This window comes from Olea europaea, unplaced genomic scaffold, assembly GCF_002742605.1.
Source record: "Olea europaea var. sylvestris unplaced genomic scaffold, O_europaea_v1 scaffold409, whole genome shotgun sequence".
Lineage (NCBI taxonomy): Eukaryota > Viridiplantae > Streptophyta > Magnoliopsida > Lamiales > Oleaceae > Olea > Olea europaea.
The window spans coordinates 284,102-296,894 of NW_019260595.1; the positions used below are offsets into that span (position 1 = coordinate 284,102).

General features: G+C 32.6%; 1 protein-coding gene across 1 annotated transcript; it reads right to left on the reverse strand.

Moving 5' to 3' along the window:
* Positions 1–7,276: 7,276 nt before the first annotated feature.
* LOC111387575 (NAC domain-containing protein 43-like) lies at positions 7,277–9,694 on the reverse strand. The gene is made up of 3 exons (XM_023012145.1): positions 9,290–9,694; positions 8,928–9,196; positions 7,277–8,178 (listed from the first exon to the last, which is right to left on the reverse strand). Exons 1-3 carry the CDS (start codon positions 9,474–9,476, stop codon positions 7,414–7,416), a joined length of 1,221 nt encoding a protein of 406 aa, XP_022867913.1. The 5' UTR covers positions 9,477–9,694; the 3' UTR covers positions 7,277–7,413.
* Between the last annotated feature and the right edge of the window lie 3,099 nt (positions 9,695–12,793).

The following is a 12,793-nucleotide window of genomic DNA, read 5'->3' on the forward strand; positions in this document are numbered from 1 at the left end:
ACAAGAAAAGATTTGAAAAAAATAGCATCGGAATTGAAAACAATGATTGAAGGGTGAAAAATCAATTTTTCGTTAATCTTCAACTCGAACTTTAAATCTTCAATCTCTCATTTTTTCGTTAATCTTCAACTCGAACTTTAAATCTTCAATCTCTCATATTAATTGCTTTTGAATCTCGTGCTAACCTCTTTCTTGTGGTGAAAAATATGTACATTAACGTGCTTCCACATTTTAGCTGTCCCTTGTAACTTAAATAGTAGATTAAATTTGATTCCATAAGAGTTTAGGCAAAAAAAAAAAAGGGGGTGTTGGGCCATTTAGGTCCAGAAATGGCCCTCCACGTGCACCGTATAGTTTACTTTCATTTTGTTGAACTTTGGTCCCTCAATTTCGTTCTTCATTCATTTTAGCTTCTTTTGATATCTTCTTGGTCATCTATCATCCAATTTCATTGAATTAACTACACACCTTCTCCAATAATCAATATTAGGTCCGAATCAACTATCAGCACTTTGCAATTTAGTACATTTTGGCCATTTCACTCATTTTGTTCACTTCCATCGTTTTTCATCGAGATGCATCTAACAAACATAATATATACAAAATTAAGTCTTGATTAATTTAAAATAACAATAGTTGCTCTAGTTTAATTACTGAGATAAGTATACAAAACACATTTATCAAATATCTCCAAACTTGAAAAAAAAAATTCAAAATTACAATGCTAAGTCAATCTCTATCTATTCAATGCAAGATTAACGTGTGTGTATGATGATTCATGTGAAGCATCATAAAGTCATAAATTGATTCAACTCCCAATCCTCTGTGTCCAAATATTTATTTTCTTTTCTCACATCTTATGTACGGACTTCTCTTCATTAAACTTTCTAAATGATCATTGTAGCGAGCTTTTGATTGATGATTTCCAAGTTAGATAACTTTAGGGCATTAGGTTTTAAATAACCTTTCAAACTTAATCATTTGAGTCATAAAAGGCCACGAAAGATGTTTCACAATGAGACACCTTTTTTCTTTTCTTTCTTTTTGTGTTTTATTTTTTATTTTTTTATGCAATGATTAGTACAATGACCCTTATCAAACACATATTCTCAAAAAGACTCAACCCCTAACTTATGATTTTCACCTAATTTTAATTTTATATGCCTTAAACAATCCACACAAAATTTACTATACATGGAATCCACATTTATCTCAATATCTCACTACAACAGTTCAATCACTTCCAAACTATTCTACATTTGGTTTAAGGAGTATAATTTAGTGGTTATTTGGATTTAACATTTAAAACCCTCTATATTTATTTTTTCAACCTATTCAGATTTTGAATCAAATTTTTCTTTCCTGATGCAAAACATAAACTTGTGCCCAAAAATATCAAGTTTCACATGAATATACATACATCAACCCTAATATACAACTTTTTTCACAATTTATAGCCTAACACATGGTTCCAAATATATTCATGATAGTGGGCAAAATTATTTAAAACATACAAGCACACAAAATTATTTATGCCTAAAGCTTTCACTTGCATCAAATGTATATAGGCTTCGCATGGAAAGGTTATGAACTTATGTGTGTATTCCTTTATGCCCCTGTTTGGGCTACACTATTCCGCATTTTAATGAGGGGAATAGTAATATTTTGATGAATATATGGTTGAAAAAAATGAAAAGTTTTTTGCTTTACGTGTAATATTATTTTATTAAAAAATGTATGAATGATAAGAAAAGAGAGAAAAATGTATTTTAATTTAATGAGGGCCAAACGGGGTTATATTTTTAAAATTTTATCATCAAATTCTCGTTACTCTATCTTTGAAATATATTTGACCTTCATAAAAATACTTCTTTAATCTCCAATTCCTAACCAAGTGATATGGAGCCTGCCTTCGTTTCCAACAAATATCGCAGACACACACCAAACGCATATGCAAATTCGATTCTCGAAATATATTTTTTCAACAAGTAATTCCGGCTATGTTGCGTCATTCACTCCCGCGCGGTACCTCATTTTTGTATCTATTAATGTTACTTGTGCATTGATTGATCCCATCACCTAACCAGATTTATCCTTTTGGTGAAAAGTCATTGTGCCAGTGAGAATAAACCCAATTTATCATTGTTGGTTTGTTTCCACATGTTTCTAACTTGCAAATTGCAATAGTGAAAAAAAAGGTTGAACCCCAATCTTAAGGGTCCCCCATAGCCTCCACCTTGGAGTATCGTGAGGGAGGTAAATCGCAGGTTATGCCTCCAAGGGTACAGGGTGGAAAACTGCTTGTACACTTGCACTTACCCAAGAGCCAAATCCATATTTCAGGATTCGAATCTTTGACACAGCAGCCTCAAGCAAAGCCGGATTTTTCCACCCTCCCCTTTTACCATTTGGAGACGTGCCCTGGGGGCTGCAAATTGCAACAGTAGCTCATAGGTGTCGTTGCAGCAGTTCACGTATGCTCTTATTGGATTCAATGATGAGATTTGGAAGTACACTAGCTCATATTCGTTGCTTGTTTATTTGATAACTTTCCACAGTTTTGAACATATCATTGAAAAAAAAGGTTGAACCCCAATCTTAAGGGTCCCCCACAGCCTCTACCCTGGAGTATCGTGAGGGAGGTAAATCGCAGGTTATGCCTCCAAGGGTACAGGGTGGAAAACTGCTTGTACACTTGCACTTACCCACAGACATATTGATAACTTGGGCTCTGACATCAATATTGGGTGGTCTTAAACATTCTCAACCCAAAAAACAAACTTAAGAGATGAGGATTTTCTTTACACATATAAAACCTCAAGTAAAGCCGGATTTTTCCACCCTCCCCTTTTACCACTTGGAGACGTGCCCTGGGGGCTGCAAATTGCAACAGTAGCTCATAGGTGTCGTTGCAGCAGTTCACGTATGCTCTTATTGGATTATTGATCGCTAGCGCCTTCCACAATCGATGTGAAATAACCTCAACACAAGTAATTTTGTTTTTACATAAAAGTAAATTTTATCTAGTAAATGATTTTTATATTTATAAGTAAATTTGTTAGTTATTAGTAGTATTTTTTTTTTTTTTTAATTACTAAACTTTTTACCTTTGAGCTAACTTATTCTTATAAGTGAACTCGCGCAATTTTTTCCCCTATTATTCATCACTTCAATTATAAATAACAAATAATACGATCTAAACCATTTCATTGGATGAGTTAATTTAACATGGACTGATTATGAGAGAACTAACTAGTCAGATAAAAATAATCCGGACCAACAACTACAATGGGATATTTTTGAGGATAAACCTTCTTGTGCATAATTTTTTGTACATTACGGTATCTATACATTCACATGAGGTAGGGCCACTCGAATATTTTATATGAGTGAACCACATCCCATATGACTGTGGAACATCTTGATGTACAAATAATTATATACACCAAGAAAAACCCTCTATTATTTATCATATAGGATTGACAATGTGTATCATATGTAGCTCTAAGTTTTTAGGGGGCAATTTACCCAAATATGAAATAATACGAAACTGAATTGAAAAAATATTGATTTTTTTTTAAATATTTTAAAAGTACAACATAAATCCGGTCTAGGTAAATATTTTGACGTGTATGCAATTTTTTCTGGCAAAATATTTTGACAAATTACAGCATATGTAACCCTATTTTTTCTTTTTTCTTTTTTTTTTTTTCATTTTTTCTTTTCTTTTTCCTTTTTTTTCCCAATGATTGAAACTTTCGGGTTTGAGTTAAGCAGTTGCTTTCATTGGGTAGAAGAAAGTGAAATATGGAAGAATAAAGAGGGACAATACATGAAGAAATTCGTGGCCTAATTGTCTTACTTAATCATGATTAACAGCAACACTGGAAAAAGACATTAACATGGAGTCTTGTGTTACTTTCAAACCTCGAGAGCCCACAAACAAAGCTTGTACCATCGAATATTTTAACAGTTATGAATTCTCAATCGGATGTCTTTCAATGTCGGTAAACCCTGCCTCAACACAACATACCCCACGTTTCTATTTTATACTCTAAATGAAAAAATAAAATAAAATAAAAAAATAAAAAAGATTGACTAGTTTTTATTGTGTTAAATTGATGAAGAAGAGAGACCTGTGTCAATTTTTTTCCCATTATATTGGTGTAAGATTTGTGGCTGTCATCACACTATTCGAAGACAAAATAATTAACTCCTAAATATCATTCTGGGAACCCTCTTGAAAAGCTTTAATTCTTTAATGTTTGGGGAAATACAACATTAATGCCATTAACATACGACAGAAATCCTTAACAAGTACAAAAAAAGTTAGGTGGCACATCTTAATACAAAAAATAAGGTGTTGTTCTCAATTTTGAAGATAATACAAAACATAGTTATATTGATGTCAACTCAACTCGTTTGGTTTGACAATAAATTTTTGTTTTTAGCCATTTATTCTCGTAAAATAGTGTACGTATGTACAAGTGCGTTGGAGGATAAACAATAAAACATTTCAAGACAAATTAGTGCCATGAAATAATCCATAATTAGAGAAGATTAAGACAAACATTCATAGATTGTTGTATTTGGCTTAGAATCTCCATTAGATATGGAATTAGACTTGAAAGAGACAAAAGACTTTACAATTTTTAATTGTTCGTTCATTATTCTCGTGCTGAATTAATTACAGTAAATATTCTTATAAATTTCTAAAAGGTTGTGCCAACTTTTATTAGAATCTTTACTAGGGCTCTAAGCAAAATTGTGTGGAACCCTCCTCATATCTCTTCAATCCAGAGCACGATAGCAAATTGATGATTAACATGGGAAAAGCCAACTCAGAATTGAAAAGGATAATTGATACTTAAATTAAAGTTGAATATGGGTGGTGTATCTAATTATTGAACCTTTTTTCTTAGCATAACGAATTCGGGCAATACCTGAGTATCATAATTATAGGTAGAAAATGATCTTCCTACGTAGACAATGATGCTGCAATAGAAAACTTTGTTCGTAAAGATGCTATGTTTGACGAATTGAGGCACTCATATAAGATATTTGATTAAGTTATTAGACATATTGATAACTTGGGTTCTGACATCAATATTGGGTGGTCTTAAACATTCTCAACCCAAAAAACAAACTTAAGAGATGAGGATTTTCTTTACACATATAAATTGATCGCTAGCGCCTTCCACAATCGATGTGAAATAACCTCAACACAAGTAATTTTGTTTTTACATAAAAGTAAATTTTATCTAGTAAATGATTTTTATATTTATAAGTAAATTTGTTAGTTATTAGTAGTATTTTTTTTTTTTTTAATTACTAAACTTTTTACCTTTGAGCTAACTTATTCTTATAAGTGAACTCGCGCAATTTTTTCCCCTATTATTCATCACTTCAATTATAAATAACAAATAATACGATCTAAACCATTTCATTGGATGAGTTAATTTAACATGGACTGATTATGAGAGAACTAACTAGTCAGATAAAAATAATCCGGACCAACAACTACAATGGGATATTTTTGAGGATAAACCTTCTTGTGCATAATTTTTTGTACATTACGGTATCTATACATTCACATGAGGTAGGGCCACTCGAATATTTTATATGAGTGAACCACATCCCATATGACTGTGGAACATCTTGATGTACAAATAATTATATACACCAAGAAAAACCCTCTATTATTTATCATATAGGATTGACAATGTGTATCATATGTAGCTCTAAGTTTTTAGGGGGCAATTTACCCAAATATGAAATAATACGAAACTGAATTGAAAAAATATTGATTTTTTTTTAAATATTTTAAAAGTACAACATAAATCCGGTCTAGGTAAATATTTTGACGTGTATGCAATTTTTTCTGGCAAAATATTTTGACAAATTACAGCATATGTAACCCTATTTTTTCTTTTCCTTTTTTTTTTTTTCATTTTTTCTTTTCTTTTTCCTTTTTTTTTCCCAATGATTGAAACTTTCGGGTTTGAGTTAAGCAGTTGCTTTCATTGGGTAGAAGAAAGTGAAATATGGAAGAATAAAGAGGGACAATACATGAAGAAATTCGTGGCCTAATTGTCTTACTTAATCATGATTAACAGCAACACTGGAAAAAGACATTAACATGGAGTCTTGTGTTACTTTCAAACCTCGAGAGCCCACAAACAAAGCTTGTACCATCGAATATTTTAACAGTTATGAATTCTCAATCGGATGTCTTTCAATGTCGGTAAACCCTGCCTCAACACAACATACCCCACGTTTCTATTTTATACTCTAAATGAAAAAATAAAATAAAATAAAAAAATAAAAAAGATTGACTAGTTTTTATTGTGTTAAATTGATGAAGAAGAGAGACCTGTGTCAATTTTTTTCCCATTATATTGGTGTAAGATTTGTGGCTGTCATCACACTATTCGAAGACAAAATAATTAACTCCTAAATATCATTCTGGGAACCCTCTTGAAAAGCTTTAATTCTTTAATGTTTGGGGAAATACAACATTAATGCCATTAACATACGACAGAAATCCTTAACAAGTACAAAAAAAGTTAGGTGGCACATCTTAATACAAAAAATAAGGTGTTGTTCTCAATTTTGAAGATAATACAAAACATAGTTATATTGATGTCAACTCAACTCGTTTGGTTTGACAATAAATTTTTGTTTTTAGCCATTTATTCTCGTAAAATAGTGTACGTATGTACAAGTGCGTTGGAGGATAAACAATAAAACATTTCAAGACAAATTAGTGCCATGAAATAATCCATAATTAGAGAAGATTAAGACAAACATTCATAGATTGTTGTATTTGGCTTAGAATCTCCATTAGATATGGAATTAGACTTGAAAGAGACAAAAGACTTTACAATTTTTAATTGTTCGTTCATTATTCTCGTGCTGAATTAATTACAGTAAATATTCTTATAAATTTCTAAAAGGTTGTGCCAACTTTTATTAGAATCTTTACTAGGGCTCTAAGCAAAATTGTGTGGAACCCTCCTCATATCTCTTCAATCCAGAGCACGATAGCAAATTGATGATTAACATGGGAAAAGCCAACTCAGAATTGAAAAGGATAATTGATACTTAAATTAAAGTTGAATATGGGTGGTGTATCTAATTATTGAACCTTTTTTCTTAGCATAACGAATTCGGGCAATACCTGAGTATCATAATTATAGGTAGAAAATGATCTTCCTACGTAGACAATGATGCTGCAATAGAAAACTTTGTTCGTAAAGATGCTATGTTTGACGAATTGAGGCACTCATATAAGATATTTGATTAAGTTATAGACTAACATGCATATCTATGTATAGATAAATTCCATGCTATTTCTCTTTAGGATCTAAGTATCTTACGAAAAATATATAATAGTACAATAGATATCGACTATTACACCGACAAGTGGGACAATGGATTAGCTGATGACGGTGGTGGTGGTGGTGATTGAGAAACGGTCCAAAAATTTTCGTCGGTCCCAGAAATTTGATTTGATCTCATTAATTGTACCTCGTGATCCTCTAGAGAAAAACAGAAGTTGTCATTTGGATCACCATAACACGAAAGTTGTTTCGATGTCTCGGCCTGGCCATTGAGCTGAGACGCCACCAGGCGGTCGTACGCCACCCAGTCTGCCCGCCCAGTTTTAAGATCATCAACAGAATTGCCATTTTGGTTTGTGCAAGAAGTTTGAATATTATCTGTTATCAAATTATAGTCCATAGGTTGGTGTTCACATGCTGCTTTGAAATTGCTGCAATCTTGATCCGTACTGAAAGCTGATTTAATGGTGGAAAGTGATGGAAATGTTGGATTTTCCAATCTGTGAAGGTGCAGAAAACCAGGATGAAATTCATCGTTGATCGTTGATTTCATTTGATTGACGAATTGCATATCCTCGACTTCATCTTCGTCATTATTGTTGATGTTGTTGTTATTAATCATTAGTCCGTGTTCTTTCTTACACGGTTGTCGCATGTGCATAAGTATCTGATCAAGAAAGCCGTCATTATTCGAATTTTGTACTGGAACACTACTACTCGAGTAGATTGAAGTGGACGAATTACTCTCTAAAGCTTTGTGGTAATTTTTCTTCTTGAAAACTCGGCAAACCACCCAACCATCTTCGGGCGACATATCCCCCACTAGATTACCTGTCTGGATTTGCAATTTTTTGAAAATGAATTATACGAGAAAAGGTAGAAAACATATGACATGAATGATCAGTTGAATATTTAGACAGCACTTGATACTACTATAATTATGACCTTGTCCATTATTAAGTATTCCATATAGTCTTATAAGTGTTTCTCAAATATGCAATTAGTGATCAAAATATTTCATAGTACGTAATCAAACAAAACTTGACTACCTTAACCAAGCATCACGCTTTCCATAGTGGTGCTAAAGATAAATCACACATCAAATAAAAATTAAAATAAATAAAAAGTATATAATGATATATGTTACTTTTGAATATGAAATTCAAGCTATAATATAATATCAGAGTATGTTAAACTCAAACGAACAAGTAAATTTGCTTAAAAGCTAAACAAAGAATTGAATTGCAACAACTTGCGGGCATGTTATTGTAAATTCCGTGTCAAAAATTGATAATAACAAAATACACAACATATAAAGGGTTGAATTACTCATTTTAACGAGATTGATAATTTAAGACACGGCTCAAATTCCCTGTACCGTAACAGAGCATATAATGCTCAAAAGACCCCTTAGGAAATTTTTTGTTAAAGACTCAAATAGGGATAAAATGAACAAATGTTGCAGAAAGAAATGAAGAAAGAAAACATCCCTAGAAGCTTCATTGTATATAAACACAAAAAGAATTGAAAAATGACCTTTAATTAAGCACTCAAATTGGGGGAAAAAATATAGAGAAGACATACATTGGGGTCATTAGTATCGTCCTCAAGCCGATACTCATGCATAATCCAATCTGATTTCTGTCCATGTGGAGCTCGTCCTTTGTAGAACACCAGTGTTTTTCTCATTCCAATTCTTTGGAAATTACTATGTATCACTTTATCACGACCAGTAGCCTTCCAGAATCCGGCAGCAGTCGCACGATTTGTTCGAGTCCCCGTGGGGTATTTTTTATCCTTGTGGCTGAAGAAATACCAATCGTTCTGTGGCGTAGATCCTATCTTACACTTCTCTGAACATCATTCAAAAACAATTCAATTGAGGAGAAAATAAACTGTTTTGACATATCGGGTAGGAAAGATTGAATTACACTGCTTAAATTTACCTTGAATATCCCATGGCTCAAGTTTGTTAAGGTCGACATCACGAATGACGTCAAGATCAATCTTCTGGTGAGCTACTTTCTTCCTCAAGTAATACTGTAAAAGCTCCTCCTCAGTAGGATGAAAACGGAATCCTGGAGGCACTTTGGACTGACCATTTACAGATAAATTCATATCTTCGGACATCATGAACTAGCAAGGTGAGAAGTACGTAGTAATAACAAGAGTACTACGTGCAGGAATCCTCGCTCCTGCCTAAATTTAAGACTAAGATTCCGTAGTGTAAAATTCCGTACGTAGCTTTCTTTTATGATGATGAACAAGGCAAGAAAGGGCAAAGAGAGAGGAACATTGTGAAAAAGATAGAAAGGGAGGAGAATACGAACAAGGTAAAGAAATTGTTTGCGTAAAAAGGGTTGGGAAATGATGATTTTATATGAAGTGGTAGGACGAGTTCGGGTCCAAAATGCATGGAAAATTTTTGTAACATAGCAAACAGTGCCTTTTTGTGTGGGTCTTTGGCTTCCAGTAGAACCAACCACCTAAATTTAGAGGTAATGTAGGGCCCATTATAGGTACCATATTGTAGGTCCCACTTCGGACGTTAGAGGTTTCCCTGTAGTCTTGGGGTGGGGGGGGTGTGGGGGGCATCTCCAAACTGTGACCTTCGACCTTAAAAGATCTCAAAGAAAAGCTCCATTCAAACCACCACAACGATTATTTTAAAAGAATCTCTCTCTGCCGCCACCACTCGTTTTAGTTTTGCAACCAATCCGAGATGGGGTCGGAGGCACTGCGCTTTCATGGAAGAAAGCTATGATTGTGTAAAAGAGGTTGGCAGAAATTAAGGAGTATATTACGTTTACATTTCACCGGAAGTATATACATCAAGCAAATTTTAATGTTAATGTAGAGCACTATATGATGACACTCGTGCGATGCAGATTATCATTTTTCTATTATGAACTCCATGACCTGAAAGTATTATAATCAATCAAATACAATAAGGCTATGTTTGATTGTACCCCAATTTCATAAAAAATGGAATTTAAATTCCATCTTTCCAATTTTTTGCCGTTTGATTGACAAAATTTTCCCTAGAATTTGAATTCCACATTTTATGTCACCTAAGCTAATTTCCATGTTTTCCTTGAAATGGTAAGAATTGGAATTCTCGATTACTGTAGCACTTTATTATTATTATTATTATTATTATTATTATTATTATTATTATTATTATTATTATTTTGTAATGGAAACAAATTCTAAGAATTATTGTAAAAAAATATTTCCTTTTAAATGGCAATTTTCATGTAAAACAAAGTCAAACGAATACCAAAAGATAAGATGATTTTCTTGAAATTTTTGTTTTTTTTGTGTGTTGGCAATGGAAACAAATTTTATCCCCAATACCAGTAAAATCTATCCCTTTAATTGATAATTTTCATGTAAAACAAAGTCAAACGAAGATCCAAAAACACTTTTATTTCAACATTTTTCACATGAAAAATTATCCCAATCAAACACAATAATTTACAATTTTTAGAAAAATAATTTATGAGCAATTCAATCCCTTGGAATTCGTTTTCAATTCAATTTCATCTTTACAATTAAATGGTCCCTAAATGTATGAAAGGACTACTTGTGAGTAATGACCGCAAACAGTGTAATCATGAAAATTTTAGCCCTCTTTGACAACCATTATAAAGAGTTTTTTTTGGGAAATGAGTTTTGAAATAGTGATTTTTTTTTTTTAAATGTATAGCTAAAAGATAGGAAAATTTTTGGGTTTAAAAATTTTGGGTTTACATACAAAATATTTTATTTAAAGAATGTGTGATTGAAAATGAATTTCAAAAGAAGAGAGAAAAAGGAAATTATGTAAAAATGGTTGTCAAATGAGTTCAAGAATTCACATTACGAATTCTCCCCCATTTTGATTAATCGGAGCCCACCATTTTGTTTACAACATTTGTGCATGTCTCGATATGCATATCATGCATCCATGTAGCTAGAGGTGGAAATGGGTGGAGCCGAGCTAACTCGAGCCCGTTACACACGAGCTTGGCTTATCAAAGAGCCGAGTCAAGCTCGGCTTGTCTCCCAAGGGCCAAGTTTGGCCCTTGATCTCATAGCTTGTGGGCCGAGCCAAATTTAGATCTGGAGCTCAACTTAAAAAAAAAAAAAAAAAAAAAAAAAAAAAAAAAAAAAAAAACACTCCGCCTTTTCCATTGGTTTGGAATCTGCTACTTATTTTTAAATAGCACGAAGTTGAAATTGCACACGAATAGCTTGTTACATTTACAATTTTTTTTTTTTTTTTTTAAATCAAACCTCCAAAAACAAAGAGTCCTCAAATTTCATGTATCGTCAACGAAGCTTGCTGTAAAAGTCAAACCTCATTTTGTTTTCTCCTCTAAACCACTCTTATTTAAATGAACATTTTCTTCCTTGTTCAATTTCATATTATCAGTGCCATCTCCAACTTCCTGAGAATCTTCTTTAAATAATTGAATTGTATGAACATAAAATGTATAAAGTTGTAGAAGTGGAATGTTTAAATAATAAATTAAATTGAAATTTGAAAATAGATTTGAAATTCATTTTTAAACTTTTTTAAACTCTCCGACTTCATCAATGGTACGACCCATTGAAACCAATTTAAAGTATTCCCAACACTATGCAACTTTTTTCCCCTTACATTGAGAATTTGTAGTTTTGCTTTGCTAGCATTTTCACCGATGTCATTTAAATCAATTGGATTACTACCTCTATGAGCATCATCAATGTCCATTCCTAATAAATCATCGGGGATGGGAACATCGTTGAGACCGGTAAATTCATTGAGAAATTGACATTATGGCGTCATAGGTGAGCAGCCACCAAACAAACACTCAATAAAATCACAAGGATATATGTGTATCAGTTATGTATAATATGGTGTAGAGAATAAAGATGAAATGTGTAAATTGAATAATGTAAGATGTAATGTAGAGAATAGAATTGAGAGAACATATATAATAGAATTGAAATTTGAATATAATAGAATGTGTATATGTATATAAAGACCGTACTACACGTATATAATCATTTACCTACTACTCACATCATTTGAGTGGGACCTTGGTTCGGATTATTAAATTACACATGGGGCCCGTATGTTTGTGATGGGGGGGACATGGTTCGGTACACCCCCCCTCGATACAAACATGTTTATCCTGTATATAATAGATTGTATGTAATAATGAATAGTGTAATAGAATAGAATTGATAGTAATTTGATATTTTGATTGTAGAAAGAATGTAGAAGAGAGAATTTAGTATTTTTGATCGTTGTGTGAAAAAATAATTTGTAAGTGTGAGATATTTATAGAGGAAAAATAAAATAAAAAATTTAGTGACCAATGACAATGGTTTCTTTAAAAAGTTTGTTACGCTTGAAAACGATCACAAACTTTTCTTGAAGTAATCTAACGGTCATTCTAGCTTGCTCTGCTAGTCACCGA